The sequence below is a fragment of the Protopterus annectens genome, chromosome 13.part0 (assembly GCF_019279795.1).
Source record: "Protopterus annectens isolate FY-2018-M chromosome 13.part0, PAN1.0, whole genome shotgun sequence".
Classification (NCBI taxonomy): Eukaryota; Metazoa; Chordata; order Ceratodontiformes; family Protopteridae; genus Protopterus; species Protopterus annectens.
The window spans coordinates 686984260-687009691 of NC_056747.1; the positions used below are offsets into that span (position 1 = coordinate 686984260).

General features: G+C 40.5%; 1 protein-coding gene across 1 annotated transcript in view; it reads left to right on the forward strand.

Annotated features, from left to right (window-relative positions):
* The window catches only part of LOC122787586 (2-(3-amino-3-carboxypropyl)histidine synthase subunit 1-like), a 2760216-nt gene that overhangs the window by 2566031 nt on the left and 168753 nt on the right, over nt 1-25432 (forward strand). The window contains exon 8 of the mRNA XM_044054371.1: nt 7296-7430. Within this exon, the coding sequence (XP_043910306.1) occupies nt 7296-7430 (135 nt within the window). The remainder of the gene's footprint in view (nt 1-7295; nt 7431-25432) is intronic.

The following is a 25432-nucleotide window of genomic DNA, read 5'->3' on the forward strand; positions in this document are numbered from 1 at the left end:
TACCAAAATCCCCTTTGACGGCTCATCTCTGTTCGGGCCTCAGGTAAAAGAGACTTTTACCAGGTGTGAATGGGATGGCAAAACTCTCTCTGCCATGGGAGTACATTTTTCTGCTCCCTCTAGACCTTACCCTAAGGTTCAGAAGAGCGGGAAGAACTGGTTCAGAAAATCCCATGGAGTTTCACCTGACACACATGGAGATTTTTCTCCCAGGGGCAGAGGGGGAAATAATAATGGGAGATGCCGATCCTGCGGCGAGGGGGTCTGCATAATCAGGCCAAGAGAGATACCTTCTCTGGCAGGCCTTTCCAGCGCTCCTGAAAGGAGGCCCAACTGCCTGCCTCTGGAGACAGTCAGGGGCACATTATCCCAGTACCCAAAAGCCTGGCAAACAATCATGGAAGATACATGGGTACTGTCGATAATATCCAGGGGTTACAAAATTCCTTTCTCCCAACCACCCCCTACAACACATCAGCACTCAGTCTCAGATATTCCACGCAGTCTTCGGAATCAAGCAAACCTAGATGTTCAAAGGTTGCTAGAAAAAAGAGCCATCCAAGAAGTCCCCGCAGACCAAATCGAATCTGGCACTTACTCAAGGTTCTTTTTAGTTCCGAAAAAGACAGGGGACTGGAAGCCCATTTTGGGTCTCAGCAAACTCAACAAATCAGTCAAGAAAACAAAGTTCCAGATGGTAACACTGCAGTCCATTCTTCCCTTTTTGGGTCAGGACAATTGGATGTGCTCCATCGATCTCCAGGATGCATACTACCATATAAAAATGGACAGGCGGTCCAGGAGGTACCTACACTTCTGGCTGGGAGCCAGTCATTACCAGTTCAGAGCTCTGCCTTTTGGTCTCACCACAGCCACTAGGGTGATCACCAAATGCATGGCAGTAGTCACGACTCATCTGAGACATCTAGGATTCCGGGTGTTTCCATATCTAGATTACTGGCTCCTCACTGCCACCACCAAGCATCAACTGAGTGAGGAACGAGACTCCACTATTCACACCTGTACACAACTAGGCATCACCATAAACTACGAAATGTCTGGGTTGTCGCCTTGTCAGTATATTACATTTATAGGGGCAGATTTAGACAGAAGGGCCATGATAGCAAAACTGCCTCATGAAAGAGTATTAACCATTCATCGTCAAGTTTTATTCCTCATGAAAGGAAAGAGAATCTAGGCAAGATTCATCCTCAAGGTCTTGGGTTCGATGGCTGCAGAGATTACCTTGGTCCCTATGGCACCCTTCCACATGAGCTCCTGTTGGCTCAATGGTCATTCCAGGATTTACCAATGTCACATCAGATTTAGATCACAGAGTCATGCAAGAAGAAATTAGCATGGTGACTTCACTCCCCTCTGGTATCAATGAGCAGACCATTTCTAACCCCCCAACCCGTAGCCACAGTGACCATGGACGCTTCCCAGATAGGGTGGGGGGGCATTATCTGGGACAGACTGTTCAAGGGACTTGGCAAGAACACGAGTGGTGCTTCTGGCATTGCAAGCACTTCAAGACTCTACCTACAGGGACTATAGCAATTCAGACAGACAATATGTCGGTAGAATGGTACATCAAAAAACAGGGTAGAACTAGGTCTTATCCCTTGTGCTGAGAGGCTCTATGAGTATGGCAATGCCCGATGTCTTCCCAATGCTTTCTGATTGTAACGTGCATTCCAGGAAAATCCAGTGTGATAGCGGACAAGCTCAGCAGGGCTATTCTGATGCCTCACGAGTGGTCCCTGAAACAGGAAGTTGCAGTGTTGATTTTTCACAAATGGGGCCAGCCATACTGCGATCTTTTTGCCACTCCCCTCAACAACAAATGCAGCAGCTACTTTGCCCTAGTCCCACCACTGGGACAGTCACCCAAGGATGCACTGGTTCATGATTGGCCCTCGGGACTACTTTATGCCTTCCCACCATTCCCCCGGATCCCCAAGGTTCTTCAGAAAGCACAGTTGTTGGGTTGCAAGTTAATCCTCATTCCTCCTTACTGGCCTTGACAGATTTGGTTCCCATTCCTTTGGCCTCATCTGCAAGGGGAACCTTGGATACTGGATCCAGTTCCAGATCTCCTGACGCATCAGTCGGGTGCTCTCCACCCTTCCGTCCATACTCTCAAGCTGAAGGCTTGGTTTCTCCACTTCCGGTCTTAGCCAGGCTCCCAGATGTTTCCACGGCAGTTCAACACATTTTGATTTCATCCCATAAACCCACTACAAGAAAACTTTATGCTAGTAAATGGAAGAGGTTCTCTTGTTGGGCAAAATAGAACGACATTGATCCTTTTACTGCCCCCATTTCTAAGATTCTGGAATTCCTTGCTGAAACATTTGAACAAGGAGCAGCAGCAGCTACTATCTGGGTTCATGTAGGAGAAATGGGATCTAACATCACGTCCCACAGGCTATGTAGAGCAGTCCTAAGAGGTACTACCCTCTTAAGACTTCCAATAAGAGGACCCCCCCCCCCAGGATTTAAATCTAGTTTCAGAGAGACTCGTCCCCCCCGCCTTTGAGCCAGCTGCTTCTTGACCATTGAAATTTTTGACATGGAAAACCTTTTTCTTAACTGTCATTACTTCAGCTAGGAGGGTTTCAGAGTTACAGGCCTTATCTATTTGTCCCATGTACTTGATTTTCCACAAAGATAGAGTTTCTCTCAGAACCATTCCTTACTTCTCACCCAAGGTGTGTTCAGAGCACAATTTAAATCAATCCATAGAGCTTCCTGTAGTCTTCCCCAATTATGGCAACAAGGAAGAGTATAAGCTCCATCAGCTGGACGTTCATAGACAGTTACATTTTTATTTACACAGGACTAAGGATTTCAGAAAATATGACCAATTGTTTATATCCTTTGCAGACAACAAGAAAGGCTGTCCAGTCTCTAAAGTGACCCTATCAAAGTATCTTTCAAACACTATCATCCATGTCTATGCTTTGCAGAATAAAGAATTCCAGGAAAAATTAAAGGACATTCAACTAGGGCCTTGGCTACTTCTCTTGCTTTTCAAGCAAAACTGCCTTTAGATTCAATCTGTGCGGCAGCTACATAGGCTAATCCACATACCTTTTTCTCTCATTACATAGTAGATTCTTTGTTTCCACGGTCCTGAAGAGTCTTTTCCAGTGAGCCACCCAAGATACAGGTGCTGGGGACACTGTCCCAACCAGCAAGAATGGAGGCGAGGTGGGGACAACATAACATAAAGAAGTTATGTACTCACCATAACATTCCATTTTTGTTGTCCTTCATCTCGCCTTCCTTCCTTGCTTCCCACCCTCCTTCCCCCTCCTGGAGGATAGAGAGGAGTTCTTCTCCCCTTTTTTGGCTACACTGGCTGAGTACCCTTTTGCTTACCAGTTGGTTAGACCTAGTCCTTCCTTCCTTTCTTTTTGCTGATGATTACACACTCATATGCAGGTGTTTTTCTCATAAGTAAGTTTAGTAAAATTTTGACCTATTTAGTCTGGTTGGTTATCATAAACGAGATCTGGATAACTACCGCAAGGCATGTTGAGATAGGGGCTAGCCTCGAGCCAGTAAAAAGCTCTCGAGCTATAGTATACGCCGGGCTTCGAACCCACCCAGCAAGAAGGAAGGCGAGATGAAGGACAACAAACATGGAACTTTATGGTGAGTACATAACTTCTTTTTTAGGAATACATTTTTTAGACAAACACCAACAATTACACACTCATACGTTCACCTTCCTACCCTAACCCACACATACAACTTACAAACAATCTCACATACACTCAAACTCCCACCTACAAACAATTTCACATACACTCAAACTCCCACCCAAAACCCTTACAAAACGCTCATTCACTTGAGATTCCACATAACTCCATACACTACGCCGAACAACATCCAAACCAAACAGCACACATAAAGCCATAACTGCAAATTTGAAATATTCGAATTTGCGATTATGTACTTTCGACATTTTAAAAATTCACCTTTATGGTTGTGAAATACTGTAATTCGAGATTTCAGTATTTCGTGATTATAAATGGGAACCACCATATATATATATATATATATATATATATATATATATATATATATATATATATATGCTCCAGTTTCCTCCCACATTACAAAGACATGCATCTAGAGTGTTTCTCTCCTGGCCTGTGCTGAAAATTGGCTTCGTTCCTAGTCGGAATTTTCTGGTTAACAAATGTTAGATAAAAAAAATATATATATATATATATATATATATATATATATATATATATATATATAAGATTGCTTAAGCATAGTCCACATATCACAATGTTGATAAAACTGCCATATGATATGAGGATGTGGGTCTAAACTTTAGAAAAAGATATGGCAAATCATCTTAAGAGTACCACAGGCAAAAGTTTCAGTGACTTGGATTACCAGCCACTAGTATGTAGAGCAATGTGAGAAGTAAGAATAGACAGGAGGGGAAGCAACAATATTACATAAGACCACAGCTCCATTTGCCTTTTTCAGTAAGATGTGACTTCAGTGATTTCTACAAATTAGTTTAACAAGACCTCTAAATTTCATTTGGAAGCACTGCCAGAACTCATCACTGGGTCTGCCTTTAAAAATGTTTGCTGGCTAGAATGCAACCACTATTGACAGGCCGTTTAAATTGGGACATACTATACCAGATATTTCTCACTCCATTTAGTACCTCATAAAATTTTGCACACCAGCATGCTTTCCCCTGCACTGGTAGTCTGCACCATACACAGACCCTGCAGTTCCACAACTAGCTGGAAGTGAGTACCTTTACAGAATCTGTTTCATACTTAATGGAATAATCTTCCCCTGACAGCGTGTAAAATCAGAAATGGAAAAAAAGGTGTTAACTATATCTAGCACACTCTTTACATCCAACATAAGATTATTTGTGAACAAGGTGAAGAGAGTAGGCCCCAGCTGAGTGTTTTATAGAACTACAGAGGGCAAGGTTCCATATTCTGAGAGAGAAAACATGTATGCACTAAAAAAGGCCCTGATCTTCAAACAGCTAGTAACCTATACTACAGAGCCTCATATAAGTTCTTCTTTAGTCGTTTTTGCAGTAATGAGTGGTCAGCCAGATTAAAGACCCTTTTGAAACCAGGAAAAAATAGATAAGCGATTGTTATTGATGTTGGTGTGGATGTAGTCGTGGTACAGATCAGTGGAAGTACTAAGTCCATGTTAGAGAAAGCTTAGTAGTCCTGGTTTCTTAATATGGTCCAGCTTTTGGGAGAATACAGTTCTTTTAGGCAGAAGACTTAAGATGGTGCAGCGGTTTACAGAGGAGGAATTGTTAATCTTGTGTAGGGAGAAATAATTGCACTCTTCCATCAAGCTAGAACAATAACACTTTAAAGTAATCAATATATGTTAAAAACTTAGCAAGGAAAGAAACTGACATCCTGATAAAGGCATGATGCCACCTGCCATCAACACAAGGCACTCTGATCAGTTGCTTTAAGAGATTGTTCTGGTTCTCATATTTGATGTTCAGTAACAACTCTTCATTTTCCTGCTAATTACTCGTTCGCTATATTCTGTCTGACTTTGACTCCAATCATGTCTCATGCAGTTTAATGAGTTGCCAGATTTATTTTCAAAAAATGTGATTTTTTTCAAGAGAAAGGAAGTTTACTGCTGCTTATACTAACTCTGTAGTCAACATGACAGTTTTTTTAGCAAATGGCTGTCCATGCTTTACTGTACATTTTGTAATAAATGTTTTTTAAATAAAATCCAAATCTTTGATAATTGTAAAGTAAATAAGAAGAAAATCGTATGCACACTGACAGGTTTGAGCAATGTCTTAAGGTAGTTGTGGGAGAGATACCCAGGTAATGGGATAGTGATATGGCTGCAGAGGAGGGCTGTCCAATAGTCTACCTAGGGAACTATTTGACCATGTTCTGGCTTTATACACACACACACACACACACACACACACACACACACACACACACACACACACACACTTTATGTTCCATTTGACTTTGTAGTATTCATTGTGTTCCCTTCAGGTTGTTTCATTTCCTGTGTAATATTTTATTACATCACCAGATTATTTTCTCTTATCTTTTTGGCTGTGATGTTGTGAATTGGGCTGATACCACTCAGTGCATGCTACTCAACCAGTTGTACTGTGTCTGACTCTCAGGGCCTACCTAGTTATATCTTTGCCATCTTTCTTGCACAGCCTTTCCTCTATGTTTGCTTTCAATTCTGTGGGTTACTTGCAGGCTTCTTGGTAATTTTTTTTCAGGTATAGTTAGTTTTGTCATACTATATTTTCAGTGTTACGTTACGTTGTATGGCTGCAAGTGGCATTAGGCTGTGGATGTCAGTGCACTGTCTTCTGATTTGTCCCTCTGTGTAACATACTGTACATAGTTTGAGATTGTTTTGTTGATTACTGTTGAATATGTAATTAAACTGTGTCTTCGTAAAAGCAGCCCCTATTATCCAGTGTTTAGATAAACCCTATGTAAGGCAGCTGCCCTTACTTCTTTAGTACCCCCACTATCCCTCTATCGTTACAGTTCTGTCTTTACTTAGTCCTGTCAGCTGAAGTGACTCGGAATAATCATTCAGTGTTCCATTCTCCCTGGTTTGTATTAGTAGCTCTTTGGTATTTGGTATATTGTCTTCAGTCTTCTGTTATTATTATTTCACTGTTTTGCAGCCCCCTGTTTCTGGACATCTACTGATAATTTATGTGATGCCTGACAACTCTCTTATCAGTGTTACTTGGTAAACAAAAGCATTCATAAATAAATAATCAATAAAATAAAAATACTCTTCCAAAGCCTCCCAAATATTGGTGGCATTTTTCCTAAGCTAATCTGATTATAGCAGGTATGAATATTTCTTTCCATTAAGTGTATCCACTTTTATGCTAGATCTGATGACTTTATTTTCAAGCCATGTATGTATTAAATGCATATTTTATACTATATATCAAAATGCATCCGCCTTTTTATGGAATGAAATAGTCGTTTGTGTTTTTTTTTTTATGTAATATATTTACAGCTTCCAGGTTACTTTTACAGATATTGTAATTGTATCATCTTTAAATATTTAAAATATAGTTTATTATTTTTATGCAACTAGAGTGTGATTTGTTTTAATTGTTTATTGTTAAACTTTTGATCCAAGCTTCCAGTATAACTGGTCTCTTCTTGGATCTGCATTCCAGTTAGATAAATAAATAAACCATTTTCTTATTTGCTGAATGTGTAACATTTTTATTTTATATTTTCAAGGCGGCTGTAGCCCTTAAAGAAATTGAGTGGCGTCAGACCTATCCAATGGATTTCTACTCCAGCCAGTCCCTAGGGCCCTGGACTGTCAACCACATCACTCACCAGCCTGAGAGAAGTACCAGGCAGCCGCTGCAGGTGAGCTGGTTCAATCATGTTTTGAGCTAACGGTGCAGTATTGAGAATGTGCAGTTATTACCAGGCAGCACTTTGCAACAGTAATCAGACTGTTGAGTTTCATGAATGGCACACAGGATGTTTATGGATAATACTAGGGTGGTTGTAGACTGTTGTGTAATGCAGTTTCATGGTTTGCATCACTTTATCTTCTCATTGAGTAAGCTTGACAATGAATAAATTATAATAAAAAATGTTTTTCATTTTGAGAGCATGATCTTACTTGCATGGCATCTGTTGTACTCTTTGCGTATGTTCTGTTTAGTTACTTGTTGCTGTGACATCAAAGCTGCCCCAGGAGACCAGCAGTCTTGGCTATGATTGTCTTCTTTTTTCACAGACTCACTTTTGTACATAAGGCAGAAAGAAGGTGTTGCCTTGTGGGGTCACGTCTGTGTTTGGTTTAGGCAAACAACTACTTGCAGTTGCATCTTGTCCTTTGGTGGCAGGTGTTTCTGTAAAATGTTTGATTGAAATTTGTCCACTCTTTACATCTCTTGTAAAACACTTCTTTCAGACTTTGATAGCTATTTTGGCGAACAGAGTTTCATACATTGCTTTTCCTTCTAAGCTATATCTGATTCAACTCATTTTGAGGAACTTACCTGCACCCAGGTCTCAATCCACAGGAAATTGATTGTTATATCAGAAAATAAAAGAAAGCCTCATCATTTCTGAGGACATTTTGTTCATCAGGCCATAACTGTGGAGTGTATAACTATCAGTTAAAAAGACACATGAATGCTGTGACAACACTTTAATACAGGGTCTGCTTTGAGTGTGCCTGATGACATATATATGAACAGCCCCTTTAATCTTCATTTGTTTCTTATCATTACTAAAGCTTATGAAAGTCATGCTATTCATAATGATTCTAAGATATTGGCATCAAAAACTTACCAAAAAGACCAAAGACCTCCAAAACACAAGACTTGTACAATGAAATTAGACTAAAAAACTTCACCAAGACAAACTATACCTCCTTGTTGATGGTATAAATGCATTCCAAGCCCTACCCCAAACTGGAAGTGGTAACAACGTCGAAGCTTACACTAAAGCCTTGTACAATCACTTACATAATTGTATAAACTCGGCAGTACCAGAAAGAATGAAAGCCAGAGCCGCAAGTAAAAATAAGCTGCCATGGTGAACATCCAGCATCAACAAACATTACAATAAACGCAAAAAGTTGCTGTCCAAGTAAACAGAAGCAAGGCTCCAACAATGGAAAAGCACCCACCTCATCCTCAACAGGCAAATAAGACAATTTGTCAAATCTTCTAAGGGCTTCTTTGAGAAAAACTTAGCAAGTGCAGCCAATGAATACCATAAGGTAACCAGAGAAGACAAAATGTAGAAATCAAAATGCACAAGCCAGCAAGACAATCCAGAAGCAGAGATGGAGGCAAATGTAGGTCAAACAATTTTATTCACACACAAGGATGGAGCGCTTTCATAAACCAGTTACTTCATCAGAATCAGTTGAATGAAAAAATATGCCATCCTCACATACCCCACCCTTTAGTCACATGATAAGCAAGCACAAGTTCATTAAAAAATGAAAAATGCTACATTTTGGAAGATGCATAAATGTGGAAACATTGATAAATTAGCCCTTATATTAGGGTTGATACAACTTCATACTAAATAAGATTTAAGATTTAAAGCCCTAGATATTGATGTTCCCTCATTCAAACCGGGGGGTTGGCATTCAACCTGAACTACCAAAGCAGTTCCCTTTCCTCTAGAATGTCACCCCATGGTCCCCCCCAGTATCATGCAACACTTGTTCCAACAGATAAAAATAGAAAAAATGGCCGGGAATCTCCATGATATGTTTGGCCAGGGCGTTTCTATGATCCAATTTCCTCATGTCAGCTGTATGCTCGTATATATGCTCTTTGATTTTTCTCTTAGCTTTGCCAACATGATAACACTGGCAAGATTGACAAATGGCAGCATACACTACCCCAAAACTGTTACAATTGCAAAAGCACCTTGACTTAATGGACATACGGTTAATAGTGAGGCGGCCACCCTTCAAAATATCATTGCAATAATTTCAGTGGCCACATCTGTATGTGCCAACTCTTTTGTTGCTGTGACCATATTCACAATGTATGGAGGTATGTTCCAGAAATTTTTTTTATAGTCGTATCCCTCCTGAAAACAACCATGGGACTCTTACCAACCTTTTCCCCATCTCTTTGAAGAGGGAAAAGATCTGCCAGTTTTTGGCCAGGATGCTTCTAATTTGTGTGGCGTCATTGCAATACTCCGTTACAAATGCTAGGTTTGCCTTGACTGCATCCACAGGGCCCCTAGTATTCACTGCGGGAACTGAAGTATATGTGGAATATATTAAGGGAACAATGTCCCCATTCAATCTTTTCTGAATAGTGCTGTCACAAATGGGAGTCACCAGGGTCTCAGGATAACCCCTTTTAAGCAACATATCTTTCAGTTTCTCACATTTTATCACCAGTTGGTTGTGTGAGGAGACCATTCTGGCCACTCTAACATATTGGCCTTTAATGATTCCGATTTTCTGCTGTAAAGGGTGGTTACTCTCAAAATGTAATAAACTGTTGCTATAGGTAGGTTTTCTATAAATTGTACTGGCCTATTTCTCCTCCAGGTAATCCTTAGAAATGATGACATCTAAGTAATTAATAGTGTCATGAAAAACAAAGTGGGTGAACCTCAAGAAAGATGTAGAAGGATTAATAAATTCCATAAATCCTTCTATCCCATCCAGTGGCCAAAAATATAATCCAGAAAACGTAAATACAGTTTCCATGGTTTGACTTCAAAGTGTCTGAACAAAACATGCCTTTCCCATTGTAGTAGCACTATGTTAGCAAATATGGGGGCACAAGATGCCCCCATGGCTACCCCTTTTCTTTGCTTATAATACTGTCCCTTCAGGAAAACAAAATTATATTTTAAAGCCAACTCCATGCAAAGGACTAGCACATTAACAATGTTATTGTTGAAGTCAGTGTTTTCACCCAAAAAGTCGCAAAACCATTCAAGTCCTTGTTCGTGTGGTATGGTGTCAAATAATTATATGACATGAACCGTCAAAAATATGCAGTCTTTTGAAAACTCGAGGTTCTTCATTTTCAACAAGAAGTCCCATGAGTCTTTGCAAATATGTTCAAAGGAGTTCAAACTATCCTTTAATAAAGTATCCACATAGACCCCAAGGGTGGGTTTTGGACTTCCTAGCACTAACAGTTGGTCTCATTGGTGGATCAGTGGTACATTTGTGAATCTTAGGAATTCTGAACATACAAGGTACCACTGGATACAATACTTGAAAATATCTGTGTACTTCTGGTGTAATTTCACCTTTATCTCCCATATCCTGCAAAAAGAAATCAATTCTACAGCATGCTAGGTTAATATAGTTTAATGAAGTTTCTTCATATAGGTCACTGTTAATTAAATGGCACATCATCTTATACAAGTAGTTGTCTTTATTCATTACCACCACACCTTTCCCTTTATCGGGCTTCATTACTCTCAGCTTTTTATTCCTGGCAAGTTCAAATAACAATTTGGATTCCTGTGGACTAAGATTACCTTTGTTCCTGTAATTATTTTTACTAAGAGATATAAAATCCAATTTGACCATTTTTTCGAAAATAATGAGAGACATGGGTAAAGTCGAGTTAAATATGCTACTATGCCTCAAAACATTCCCTAACAGTTCCGTATGGCCATCCAAAATAATCTCCAAGTTCACCTTTCTGAGAAACAACTTTAAGTCAGTAAGTAGCATATCAATTTTAAAATGAGCCAAGTCAGCATGTTTAACTGTACATAAATGGTCACTCTAATTTAAGAGTTTAGTCACCTGCGTGGTTGTATATTAATATGGGACTTTCTTTGGCAATTTCATTATCGCTGCTGCAGAGTTCTTCCTGGCCGAAAGTTACTTCCTTGATTGTGGGGCATTTCCGCCCGGGGTTCTTCCTCCAAGGGTTGCACAAGCCACTGTTCTTCTTCTCCCTTTGATTTTTTATCCTCTCTGATCTTCTTATGTACTCCTCCTGGTTTTGCTCTAAAGGACATGTGTTGTCTTCATACTCTACGTGATTATTCGTGGCCTGCCATCTTTCCCCATTGATGTCATCATCTCCAACATGGTTACTGGGTAGAGGGGGCTTGGGATATACCCTCCCCTTCTCGTAGGCTACCTGGTTTCTTTCAAACTTATTTTCCTTTATGGACCTCAGGGAAATAATATCGTGGTCCACTTTACTAAAAATTTCCTTGTATTCACCACTGTATAGTGGAAATTGTAAATTGTTATGTAAAATGCCATCCAGTCTATCAGCTTTGCTGACCAATGCATCTATTTCTTTTTGATTGTATTTAATGATGCATTCAAGCAGTTCGCATCCATGCCTGTCAAACATGCTGAGCAATTCAGCATGAAAAGGACTCCCCGCTTTGACTCCATTGGAAGCTTCCAAGCCCTAAGACCTTTGAGGATCCTTCTGGCCATGATACTTTATTTAAGGTAAACATTCTCTAGTTGCAATTTACGACAACTAGAGAGAGTTTTTTTCAAAAGCTAGCAATGATGTCTTGAAAGTTTGAGGTTCCCCACTGGGATTATGGTTGCCAAAGGAAAGATGGCCATTACATTAAGCCATCATTTCAGCATGTCTTATTTAACTCCCAGCGACTGCCGCATCTTTGGAATAGGCTATCAATTCATGTAAAACAGAGCACCTCTAGGACACTGTTCAAGAGGAAACTGGACAAGTGGCTGGGGCACTGTAAATTTTTACTGGGGATAGCACCCACAGCTCTTCTGGACATGGGCAGTCGTCACTAAATGCAGTCTTGGGTATTGATTAGCATTCCTATGATATTACGTTGGGATGAAATGGCTAGGCTTAAAATGACCTCTTAATCAATAGCCTAGTAATATCCTGTGAGCCTAATTAAGTTCATAAAATTAAAAATCAACATAATCAAAAAACATTGAAGCATGAAATGAGTGAAAAATGTGCAAAAACATAGCAGCACATATAGTAACAGCATTTCTTGTAGGAGGGAAAGCCCACAATGCTCCACATTCTCCCTAAGTCTTAATCTAGCCTTAATAGATCCCAAATCTAACCCTAAATTTATGAACTGTACATATTGCATAAAGACAGTCGGCTAATTGGCCTTTCATATCAGTTAACATTTGATCTAGCTGAATTCAGCCAAATGGTCTTAGTGAAAGACCTTTCATTGAAAATGTCCTTTATTAATGCTGCTTTCCCCTTTTTCAGCACAGTACCACGCTTAAGGAGTGGGTTGTCACAGAAAGCCAGACGTAGGTAATAATAGAGTCTATTTACAAAGGCAGAATGAGTAGTAGTCCAGGGAACCTGCACATCAAATTCCAGTATGGGGTCACAGTAGGTAGTTCTGCTCATGCTAGCCTGATCCAGTTCTATGAATGGACCAACAGAGATGAAGATAGATGTAACCATGTGAACGTGCTCTTTTAGGATTTCAGCAAAGCCTTTATTATGGTCCCATATCAGTGGCTTCTTTCATATGTACTATTGGTATGACTGGGTGGAAAACTTTAGAAATGTATTGATTTTTTGACATTTGATTACCGTGAAAGACTGATTGGGTAGGAGCCCATTTTCATCAGAGGCCTAGGAAGAAAAGCTCCAAAGTATTATAAATCATTTTAAGAACAATAATTTTACAGTCTTTAAAAATAATATAAAAAATGGTTTAAATAATTATACCAAATTAGACATGATATGAAATCACTGGTCAAGAATAGATACACGTTCTACGACAATACTTTAATAGTTAAAGAAATTTTAGCCAGTTTATAAAGAAATTAAAGATAAGTTAATATAATACAAACAGGAATTGCAATAAGAAGTGAGAGAAAGGCAGGCTTATGGTATATTTAGAGGGAAAGCCAGCAGAGATAAATTGATAGAAGTAAGGAAGTGAGTGAAGACGGGAGAATAAGGAGATGGAACATATGAACAGGTATTTGTCCACTTTTAGGGATATAGTTTATCCCGATGTTGAGCAAGAAATGGAAAAAAGTGTCTGGACAATGGAAAACGGGATGATAATTAGAGGAAGGCAGTCAGTCGGTAAAATCACAACAGGATGTGCCTCTAAGAGGGGGTCAGTGCCAGGCCCTCCCAGTTTAATATGTTAATTTCTGACACCATATATGACATGAACAGTTGCATCATTCTTTTTGCAAATGGCCCCATTAGTAAGTGGGTATTATACAGTGACCCCCCCCCCCTATTAATATTCCAAAACGTGCACACTGATTGGTCAGCGTGCTCGTTTTAAACCCGACTTATACTAATGGAAAAAGGTCCGGTCGCCCAGACTTTTTCCATTAGTACAAGTCTTTACTTTTTTTTGTATTCGGCAGCAACGGAGAAGAGAAGAGCTCCATTGCTGTAATCTCGCTATGTTAAACTCGTTTAACATAGCGAGATATCTTTAAAAAAAGCAACGGAGATCTTCCTTTCTCCGTTCCTTTTTTTAAAGCTGTCTCGCTATGTTAAATTCATTTAACATAGCGAGACAGCTTTAAAAAAGGGGAACGGAGATCTTCCTTTCTCTGTTGCTTTTTTTAAAGATATCTCGCTATGTTAAACTCATTTAACATAGCAAGACAACTTTAAAAAAGCAACGGAGATCTTCCTGTCTCCGTTGTTTCTCTACACACAGCACTGATGTACTGCGTAAGCATACGCATGTGCAGTATATCAGAACTGCTCCAGGATATCAGACAGCTGCGGAAGGGCAGCACAGAGGCATTATACAATGTCATTATTTAAGAAAAGTATTTTTTTTCTTAAATAATGTCATTGTATTATAACAATAACCCACTTCTGGGTGTGGGTAATGGTGGATTTACCCACGGTTGTCTTTGTTTGGCCACTCGGGCTTTGCCCTCATGATCAAACCACACCAACCATGGGTAAATCCAGTATTACCCACACACAGGCGTGGGTTATTGTTTAAGTAACAGACGGAGAAGAAAGCTGGACGAAAGATCTAAAATTGCACTTTTTGAAAGACCTCTCTTGTTGAGCAGAGAACATCAAAACTTCATGTCAAAGATGGAGGAGAAAGGGTTAAGACATTTTCATTTTCCTTTTTCTTCTTTGAAAGTTACTAAACCCATTACCTCAGTCTATGACTGTAAATCTTTCCACAAGGAGTGCAAGATATGAATGTGTCAGAAACTGGGCAGACTACGATTGCTTCACAAAATCAAAACCCAAAGGAGCACAACTTCCAAGGACTGCTCTTTAGGGTAACAAGTAACAGAAGCAGCAGCTTTATCTGTTTGTAACTGTTCTCCTAGTGAACCTGGAGATGACTGTGGACTGTTTCTACCTCAGTACTACAGAATGGAAAGGCAGCATAGCATCTGATGCTTCAGTAGCCCGGCTCCAAGAGCAGGCACACACACATATAAGAACTGATGTGTCTTCCACCATTCAGCCCTGCATCACGCTTGAGTTCTTCAGATTACCAATCCTGTCTTCTATGCTAAAATCCACTATCAGCTGTCCAAAGTGACCATGCATTTGAAAGGGGGGGGGGGGTTCCTAGACCACATAAAATGGTTTTGGCCCATTCTTGATCCCATTATTTTAAACTGAGGACCCTCCTTGATAGGCCCTTCATTAGGTTTGCCTTCTCTGCCTATTTTGGAAGAAATTTCAGAAGGTCAGTATTTAAGGATATTCACATGGGTCTATATCACGAAATTGAATGTTGTGAACACTGAATGCTGGAAGGCCGAACTTGGTAGTTCGAAAGTTGAGAATGTCGAAGCCGCAGAAACCCGAATTCTTTCCCAGGGAAAGAATTCAGTTGGCCATTTCTGCAGCTTCGGCATTTTCGGACCGGGTCAAGGTAAGTGTACGAACGGGTAGTGACGGACTTTATGGTTAGGGCGCAGGTCAGGTAAGTGTGTGGTAGTGACGGATTTTAAGGTTAGGGCGTGGGTCAGGTAAGTGTGCAATAGTGACGGACTTTAGGGTTAGGGCGCGGGTCAGGTAAGTGTGCGGTAGTGACGGACTTTAGGGTTAGGGCTGGGTTAAGGATAGTGCATAGATAGTGGTGTATGTTAGGTTTAGTGTAGGTTTTGAAGGTGTTTGGTGTGATTGTGTTATGTGTGTGTTTTTCGGAACAGCAAATTTTTTCCCTGGGAAAAAATTTGCTGTTTTGAAGTGTCGATGTTATCCAAATTTGAACTTATGGTGTTCAACATTTTGGAAGTTCGATTTTGTGATATAGACCCTATTCACATATCTATATTGATACAAGCTGTGACAATGATGCAGCAGTTACATGCAGAGTCATACCTATCTTATCTAGTGCCTGGTGCATTTCCTTGATCTGGCACCTCATCTCTAATTTGAGGGCCAAAAAATAAGAATTCTCTCTGAATTGAGGAAGAAAAATGTATTCTTCAAACTTAAGCAAACCTCATCCTACAGTTAGAATTCCATGCAAAACAGTTAAGCACTTCAGCTGTGACAGCAAATGTAGTATCAACATTAATTTCTGATTGCCAGTACTGCAGTAACACCTCTTTATCAGAAGCCAGTTATGCTTCATAACACCTTTCTAACAAGGCAGCCTCCCTTTTCTCCTCTCATTAGCTATGCCTCTGACCACACCAGAGCAACATCCTCTGCCCAAGCCTGTCAGTTCTCTGACTAAGACCAAAAGCTCATATATATATATATATATATATATATATATATATATATATATGTATCCTGCTCGGGATGGCATGACTGAAGTAGTTTTCACTAAGCATTGACTGAAGAACAAGACCATGATTGCAGATTTCCTGGTGGAACGTGCTGTTCCGCCAGCCCACTCAGAGCCTGACTAATGACATCCAGTGGAGAAAAAGGGCTCTTACTTCGGTGAATAGCCTTTCAGATCCCACTGTTTCCACATTCACTTTTTCCTATTTTAAGTCAAGTCAAGTTAAAAACAGGAATAGGCCTCTTCATCACCTGAGGGAGATATTTGAGCATCATATTTATCTGTCCTATCAGTTGCAGACCCTAGCAGCTGCCTAGCGGCAGTCATTAGTCTAGCCTGGCACTGTCTGAAGGAAATGATTCTCCAAGTTTGCACAAACTTGGGCAACTATCACAAAGGTCCAGTTGATTACAGACTTGGTTATTGCCAGCCATGTTATGGCCAACATTATGGTCCAGTAGTGAATCAGTGCATGTCAGTGGAGCTATTTGGACAGGTTTAAATTGCTCTAATCAAGGAGCAGTAAATACTGTTCCATTTTAAGTAAAACATTTCAAGTCTTACTTTCATTTCTCTTATTCTGAAGGGGATGGGTGAGTTTCATCCCATTTTCAGCGCCAGCAACTTCAGACAACTCATCTGTTACATTTGGTTTCACATAATTAGCCTATAGGGCCTCTTGTCTTTACTTCCCATTAAAACCGAAGGATGTTGCGGAGATAGTGGTCACCTTTTGGAACACCACTGTTTGAGTCCATTAAAGAGAATTCTCTGGTTCACTCTAGGTGGGCATCAGTTACAGTTTATTGTCCTACCATACAAGGTTTCTTCAGTGCTAGATATTTACCAGCATAGTTGCTGTGATAGCCAAATCCTTGTCAGGAGTAGAACTTGCATGTGTTTCCTTGAATAGATAATAGTCTGCTTCCCATTTGGGGAATTCCTTGAAGTGTCCCTGTAATGCGTACTGCTTTGGTTGCAGTAGTCCCTTATGGTCATCACAAATTAAGAGGTCCTTTCTGTATCCTGCTCTGAGGATTACCAAGTTAAGCACTCTCTCGGCATTTGCTGGTGTCCGTGGAAAGGATCCGAAAGATAACCTTGGCTGATTGAGTGAAACACAAGCAGGGTCCATACTCCAACTCTCTTCTGCATTCTGGTCCATTTGCATGTCTGAGAATGAGGTGTCTGTTGTGAGCTGTGTTGTCATTTACTTCAGAACAACAACATGTCCTATTGTTGGCCTCTCCTTCCTAGAACTTGGAGTAGTAATTTACACTAATCTTCTGGTTGGTATTCCCTTTCTGTGGTTGAACTCATAGCAGATTCTGGTGAGGAACAACGATCTCTTGCAAACTGAGGAATTGTCTTAGATTTACACATGGTGCAGGGTGTATCGTCCCCTCTGGTGTCTAGGCTCCACATCAGCCATTTGGAGATAAAGGCAGTCCTCTAGGCCCCAATAGTCTTGTAGACAAAGCTGTTTCTGGGGCTTTTCCTTATCAAGCATATATGTTGTAGTATTTCTTCTCCTCATATCTTCAATCTGAGGTAGCATAGACACCTTCTCTGTCCTATCTGTGAGATTCCTTTACACCTTCTTGATGTTTCTGTGTAAGCCACATCTCATTAAAAGTTCAGAGAAGAAAGACAGCAATTCATTCTCATAGCCCCTTGATGGCAACAAAGGGCATTTTTTTCAAATTATTGGATCTCCTTTTCAATACAGCAGCCTCTGTCAGTCTAGACCAAGGATGTCTCTCAGAGATGGGGTAACAGCCAGTTCCATCTTAGGGTCTGTTGTCAGACACAGTCCCCATTGGTCCTGCCATATTTTCTGGTTGGGGTGTCAGAAGTTACTGCGTCTGCTAGGCAGCCTAAGATTATCAGGTAGATTCTTGGACGTGGAGAGTAGTGCTTAGTCTGGACATCTCTCAGGTAACCCCACTCATTCCACCTGTGGAGACCATGTAATTTTATAGCAATACCATATAGAAATAGCATAAGTGGGGCTATGTTTTTAAAAGCAAGACATCATGAAAAGATTACAGCTGTTTCTTATTAAATTAAATTTAAAAGACAGTGTTTAAGTTCCTTTGAATTTACCAAAAAAAAAAGAGAGAGAGAGAGAGACAGAGTCACTTTCAAAAGTCGCTATTACCCCATTCTTCCATTAATTTGAAAGTTGTGACTGATGGATTCTGCACAGCTTGTAAATCCACAGAAAAACTGTGGGCAGACATACCTGTAATTATTCTACCACTGACATTTTTAACATTGAGAAATTTGTTGTACAAAAAAAATAGAGAGCAGGAGATATTTATGGAGGAACCCCTTTTAAATGCTGGAGAAACTCTAGGCTTTCCAGGCACACAGGTTGAAAAATTACTGGTCTGGATACAGACGTGCTCTGTAATGTCCCATTTGGACAGCTTGCAGGTGATCTTGACTTATTTTGTATACCTAAGCCGAAACAAACCTGTGAGCCGCTAGTAGTAGTCCGTAGTAAAAAGGAAATATCGTGTAGCAAAACCCAGATGTACCACCACAGGCAAGACTCTTCAGTAACGTATAATTTAAAGCAGCAAATGATACTGATGGATATTGTGCACTTGAAAGATACGTTTTGGTTTTGCATTGGTTTTAAACATTTTTTTGATTAGACTGGAGCTCGTTTGCTGTTTTTAATTGTACAGTACTGAAGAGAATTGCATGTGGTGGTACGTCTGGGCTTTGCTACATGATATTTTGTATACCTGTATGATCTGGCCTTGATTATTCTATGGTCAAAGTACCATGTGTCAGCTATCTCTGTGCATCATGACTTTGCAGTGGGAGGATTATGATGCATCTCTGATCTCCTTTAAAGAACCTTTTTAATTTGTGGGGGTAAAGATCATACTTGACAGGCCTGACAATCCAGTGTCTATAGTTGTGTGTGCACTGTTTGTTCATTGAACAACACTAGTTCTGGTACCCATCGATTATGTGTATAGTTTCTCAGGAATTTCAGGTCCTTATCTGTAGGGGCTTGTATCTTGTCTTTCACAAAAGACAAAGTGGCCCTTAAGACAATTGCACATTAACTTCTGAAGACAGATTTGGAATTGTCCCTGAACAAGTCTGTCTATTTCCTGGCCTTCTTTATTTTCTTTTACATTTTGATAACTGGGCTGGACAATGTGCATATTCAGAGGGGACAAAGGTGTAATACAGAAACAACTACAAACTATCATATAAAGGAGAAATACAAACAAAATATTAATGAACATAAAAGCTAAAAACAAACTTTTGTAGATGTGTAGTACAGTTCAAATGTCCTGCAGTATTTTCAAAGATTTCTTTTGAGACATCAGTAATGAAAAAAAAATGAGAAGTTAGTAACAGTGAAAATAAATATGTGAATACCAGTAGAATGTAGTACAAAAATGCACAGTGAAGTAATATCAGTCTGATAAATAACGTTGTAGAGAACACAAGGGAAAAAGTATAGTAATGTAAAACTAGAGAAGTTAAAGGAGATGGGACTAGTTGCCTAGATGAGATGATGGTATGCAGGGAAAGTATAGCAGAGTGCAGGCAAGGGATGGTAAAAGAAGGAATAAGAGAATCCGAATAGAGTATATATGTTAGGTGAACTTTAGAGTTAGAAGTACAGGAAGATCAGGCCTTTCACATCCTATTCATGTACCAGCATCTCTGATGTTACTTGAAACTGGTGCATAATTTAAGGAAAATGGACAAGGTATTGCCAGCTTCTTGCAATAGAAGGATAAAGCCCTGACTACAGGCTGGGCAACCTTACTTTGATTAGCATCTTAGGCTGTTGGCAGAGCTCTCAAGGAGGAAGGTTGTGCCTGTTCTGGGAGGGATGATGGGGGCTAATGTGCTGTAGTGACCTTCTGGAAGAAGCCATAAGGCATGTGACATGGAGGTGGGTGGGTATTTTACCAAGATGATGATTGGTGGTAACATTCATTGAGCTAAGTGCACAGATGTGTGCACTTCTGGTAGGGGAAGTCACTGTGGCCCTTGACGTAATGCAGGTCACATGTCCCCTACCCAGGGGAAGAACTAGGCATGGGAAAATGCCCTCATAGCCAGACGTTGTCAAGGGCATAAGCAATCCTATTAACTTTTTGAACAGTGCCCCTTGGACAGCTGTTGCTAAAGTGAATCTGTGTATGGTCCTCACCACTAGAGAATGAGTGGGCTCAGGTCCAGTAGTCGGAGACGCAATTGTCAGCAGAATGTAATATGTTCTATGACCTTAGAAGCGGTGAGACTGTAGTTGTCAAGGACTCTGGAGTTTTCCTTTTGCAGTGGCATTACTGTGGCAGTTTTCCAGACATCTGGTGAGTGCTCAGTAGAGACATGAATATTGAGCAGGGTCAGGAGTGGTTGAGTGAAGCTGTGTTTGGTACTGACAAGAAGACAGCCATGTACGCTGTTTGGAGCCCATTACAGTGAAGGTTTTGTTTTTTATAGTACAGATAGGAATTGGTCTAAAGTGATTATAGACAGAGTTTTTTTATGGGGGGCACAGGAGTGTGCGAGTGTGGGGGAGGCAGTTGAATTTGTTAGGTAGGGCACTGACAATGGTTTCCACATAGTACCATTATGATTACCTTTAGAAGAGGTAGAAATTTTTTATCTCACTGCTTCACATATGCTAATGATGGGTCTGAAATCTGTACTTCACTTGTCATGGATTCTTCTTATAGGTTCATAGGTTGGTACTAGGCTATCGGCCCTAGGGCCTATACAAACCTAGCCATAACAATTCCCTGGCTATTTCTTCCCACAATATATAGTTCCCTGGACCCCTGACTAGCAAGGGCGATTGACGTGATCCCCGGGGTGAATTTCCTATCTCCCATCCAATCAAGGTTCCTTTTGAAGAGGGCTAAAGAGGTGCTCTGCTTGACATGTATGGACAATCTATTCCAGAGTCTGGGGAGTCTCTGGGTCAGGAACCTATCCCTCCAGAATGTTTTGTTCATTATTATGACAAGGTTTAGATCCCTGGAGTGTGTGGCTCTGAAGGATTGGGATTTCTTTAAGTGTAGCATGTCCAGCAGCTCTGGGTTTGACATGGCCTTGTATGTTAAGCAGAGATCGCCTCTGAGTAGACGATATGCGACAGAGTATAGCTGGAGTTTTTTTAGACGGTCAGCATAGGGCATCTGCTTTAGACCTGTGATTCTTTTAGTGAGGTATTTTTTCGGCCTTTTCAGTTGTTGCAGATGTCTTTTGAGATGCATAACAAACGGGGCATTGTATTCTATAATGGGTCTAATGAGGGATGAGTACAATGGGACAATGACCTCCTTTTTGCTGGATGAAAAGCCCTTAGTGATGAGATGTGCCACATAGAAGGATTTGCTGACTGTTGTGGCGATCTGGTTATGGAAGGTGAGACCACTGTCCACCTGTGTCCCTAAGTCTCTTATCACACTGTCGGTGTTTAATGTACTGCCACCTATGTGGTAATTCACGATTGCATGCTTTTTCCCAAAGGGAATAACTATACATTTCTTGGCATTGAGCTTGAGCCGATAGCTCTGGCACCAAGAATCTGTTTCTGTAAGGCCCTTTTGTAGAATATCCACATAATTTGGGGATTCAGTAATGGCTCCCAGTTTGCAGCCATCTGCGAACTTTGTTAGCCAGAGTCCCTTAGTGTTGGCCTGTACTTCAGAGAAGTAGATCCCAAACAAGTGCGGCCCCAGGACTGAACCCTAAGGCACTTGTCACTTGTCTGGACCTGGATTTGGAGTCGGCTACTTTTACAGTGTCGGTTCTGTCAGTAAGCCAGCTGACAACCCATCGAGTGACGTAGAGATTAATGCCCAGCTTAGTAAGTTTATCTATGATTCAGAGTGGGGGATGGTGTCGAAGGCCTTGGCGAGGTCCAGATAGGCTGTGTGGACTGCCTTACCCTCGTCCACAGCTCTGGAGATTGATTTGAAGAAGTCAGTGATGTTCAGAAGATAAGATCGGCCCTTCATGAACCCAATGTCTTTGTTTATAAGTTCCATGGCCTTGCAGATCAGGCTCGTCTATACAGTGAGGAATGCAGTTTTTTTATACATAGTACAAGTTTTTTTCTCTGTTGTAGTAAAGTCTTGTTATGCAAAAATTCTGTTATAATGGTTCATTGTATAATTATGCACTATTCTTGTGATGTACAGGAACAAGTGTCACAGTACAGCAAGTTAAATATGAGTAGACATCAAAGGCAAGTATAGTAGCCCTAGTTGTGGATTTGCCACTGCTGGTGGACTTTAGTGGAGGGGTAGACCTTTTGCATTTTTCCAAGTTGTTGATGAATCTTGGTGTATGGAACAAACTGAAAAAACAGTGGATATGTTTGTTATTGGCAGGTTTTCCATTTCAAGGCTAGGTAATTAAAGTCCACTAGGATTATTGCATTGGGTTTAAAAGGTATAGTGTTTATCTGATTTAAGCATTTTATCATGGTCAGCAGGAGACATGGAGGGAAGCTGTAATTAACGATGCAGTATTTAACATTGTTTAACATCAACAAACGTTGCAGGACTTTTGGTTTGGTATTGTGTTAAATGTGGTGTAAGGTAATAGGATTGGGAATGAATATAGATACTCTTCCTCAGCTCCTAGTAGGTCTGAATGAATGGTAGGCACTAAACCCATATACAGAGAATGCGCACTCATCACAAGAAAACAGAGTTTCAGTAACTTCACATACAGACATTTTTGAGGGTCGGGAATGCCTCAAGCTCAGGCTTTTTTTTGTTCAGATTCCTTGCGCTTACTGGGGCAACCTTAGTATAGGCTGGATTGGAATTTGCTGTATTGGTATGTCCAGAAAGCAGTCACTGACAAAAAAAGCTCTGTGGAGGTAGCAAGTATTTTAACAGTATGCAGCAGCCCCGAGAAGATGTGTAGGCCATCTTTGACAAAAGAGTCCAGCCTGTCTTCCATCCCTCCTGAGCTGACACATACTGGATCCCCATGGAATGATATACAAGCCATTGGTTAATGTAATTTATTTTATATTTGAACTGTGGCATCATTCTTCTCCTTGTGTCTTCCCTGCCTCAGACGTGCATGGAGAGCTCAACTGTGCCTCTCTGCAGCTCACTGGAGGGAATGCATCTGAGATCATTCACATCTGTGTAGCTAACCACAAGGTGATGTACATATCTGGGGAGTGGAGAGACCAAAAGGCCATTGTCATGTTGCGAGTCCTGCCACCCAACAGACAACTGTCCCTATCCTTATTCAGTCTGGTAAGAAGATTGTTGGTATGTCTAATTAAGAGTCACTTGTAGCCAGTACATCGTCATGAGTGCCATTGTTTAACATCAACAAACATTGCAGGACTTCCAAGACCTTATGGGCATAAGCTTGCAGCTAAGGTGATTTCTGCTACGGATTTAAGTGAGGTTGCAGTAAAGGGAGTATTCTTACATGGCTTAGATTTGCTACTGTGGTGTTTAGGAGGCTTAGATAGTGAGTTTCTTAGGACCTCAGGATATGTGTAGTCAGTATTGTGTTGTATGGTAGTGGTGTGTTGTTTACTGACTTGTGTGGATTGTGAGAGGAAGCATGTTTTTGGAATTTGGGTTGAAGCCAGAGTACATGGAGAAAACACACAACAATGAGAGAGCATGCAGACTGCACAAAATCAGTGACTATAAGTCAGGATTCAACCCTTGACCCTAAAGCTGTGAGGAACAGATCTTAAACACTGAACCACCATGCTCTTTCATGTTGGGTCAGAAAGATAATTTGTAAATATGTACAATAGCTGCTTATGTTACATAAGATGGTAGACAATATCTACTCGATTATCAACTATTTCTGATATTTGTAAATATGCATTATAATTTATGCATTGTGTAGAAGTAATGACTTGTAAATAGTTATGCTTTCTGCAAGTACAATGTATTTATGCTAAAAATGCCTTGATACTGTACTTGTGTGTGTTTTTATAGGTTCTTAGGTTCATAGGCAAGTACTGGGCTATCTGTCCTTGTGGGACATTTTCAACCTTGCCAGTTTCAATTTTTTTGCTCGAAATAACCTACCCCATTTTGTTATAGATTGGCCTTACCCATCATATGATTGATAATTATATACTACCCCTAATGAGAATAAGTAGGATCATGCCATAGATAATTTGAGGGGAGCAATGGATAAAGCATTTAAGAGCTGCCTCTGTCTATTAGCAGTACAGGGCACAAGTCCTGGGGTACATTTTCTGTTTCTCATCCATAGATCTAAGTTGAAAATGGATAGGGATGAACTTTGTTTTATGTGGATGAAGAGTCTGTTCTAGAGCAGTGGTATCCTCTGTGAGATATACCTGCCCCCCCAAGTGTTCTGTTGATGTTGCAGAAGAGTTTTACATCCCTAGACCAAGTATTTCTGATGCCATTTGACTTGCCAGTGTGCAGTAACTCCATCAGTAATGGCTTGGAAGATGCCTTATGTGCCAGGCACAGGTCACTTCTTAACATTCTATAGAATCCAGGTATAGTGACAGGGCTTTGAGTCTGTCCATGTAGGACATGTTGCTTATGCCTTGTATCCTTTTAGTAAGGTATCTCTGTGTCATTCCAGTTGTTGCATGTGTCTGAACAGATCCATGCCAAAGAAGGCATTATATTCAGTGACTGGCCTAATGAGGGCTGAGTAAAGGGGGGCAATGACATCACTAGATCTAGACACAATCCCTTTGTTTATAAGCTGTGCAATATAGAAGGACTTTCTTACAGCAATAGATAACATGTTGATCAAAATTAGGTCACTGTCCACATAAGTTCCCAAATCCCAAACAACCAGATCAACTCTTAGGGGTGTATTGTCAATGTAGTAATTCCCTGGAGTAGATGACTTCCCAAAGGATACAGTAATGCATTTTTTGACATTTAGTTTGTCTTTAATTTTGGCACCAGTTATTTATTTGGGATAAACCTTCCTGCAGGATGGCTAAGTAATTTGGGGATTTGATGACTGCTCCAAGCTTGCAGACATCTGCAAACTTAGTCAGCCAGTGCCTTTTGGTATTGACTTTTACATTAGAAAAGGCGATGCCACACAGGAGAAGTCTCAGCACATAACCCTGGTGGACTCCACTGGTGTCTCGTCTCTTTGTGTAGGCAACTTCCCCT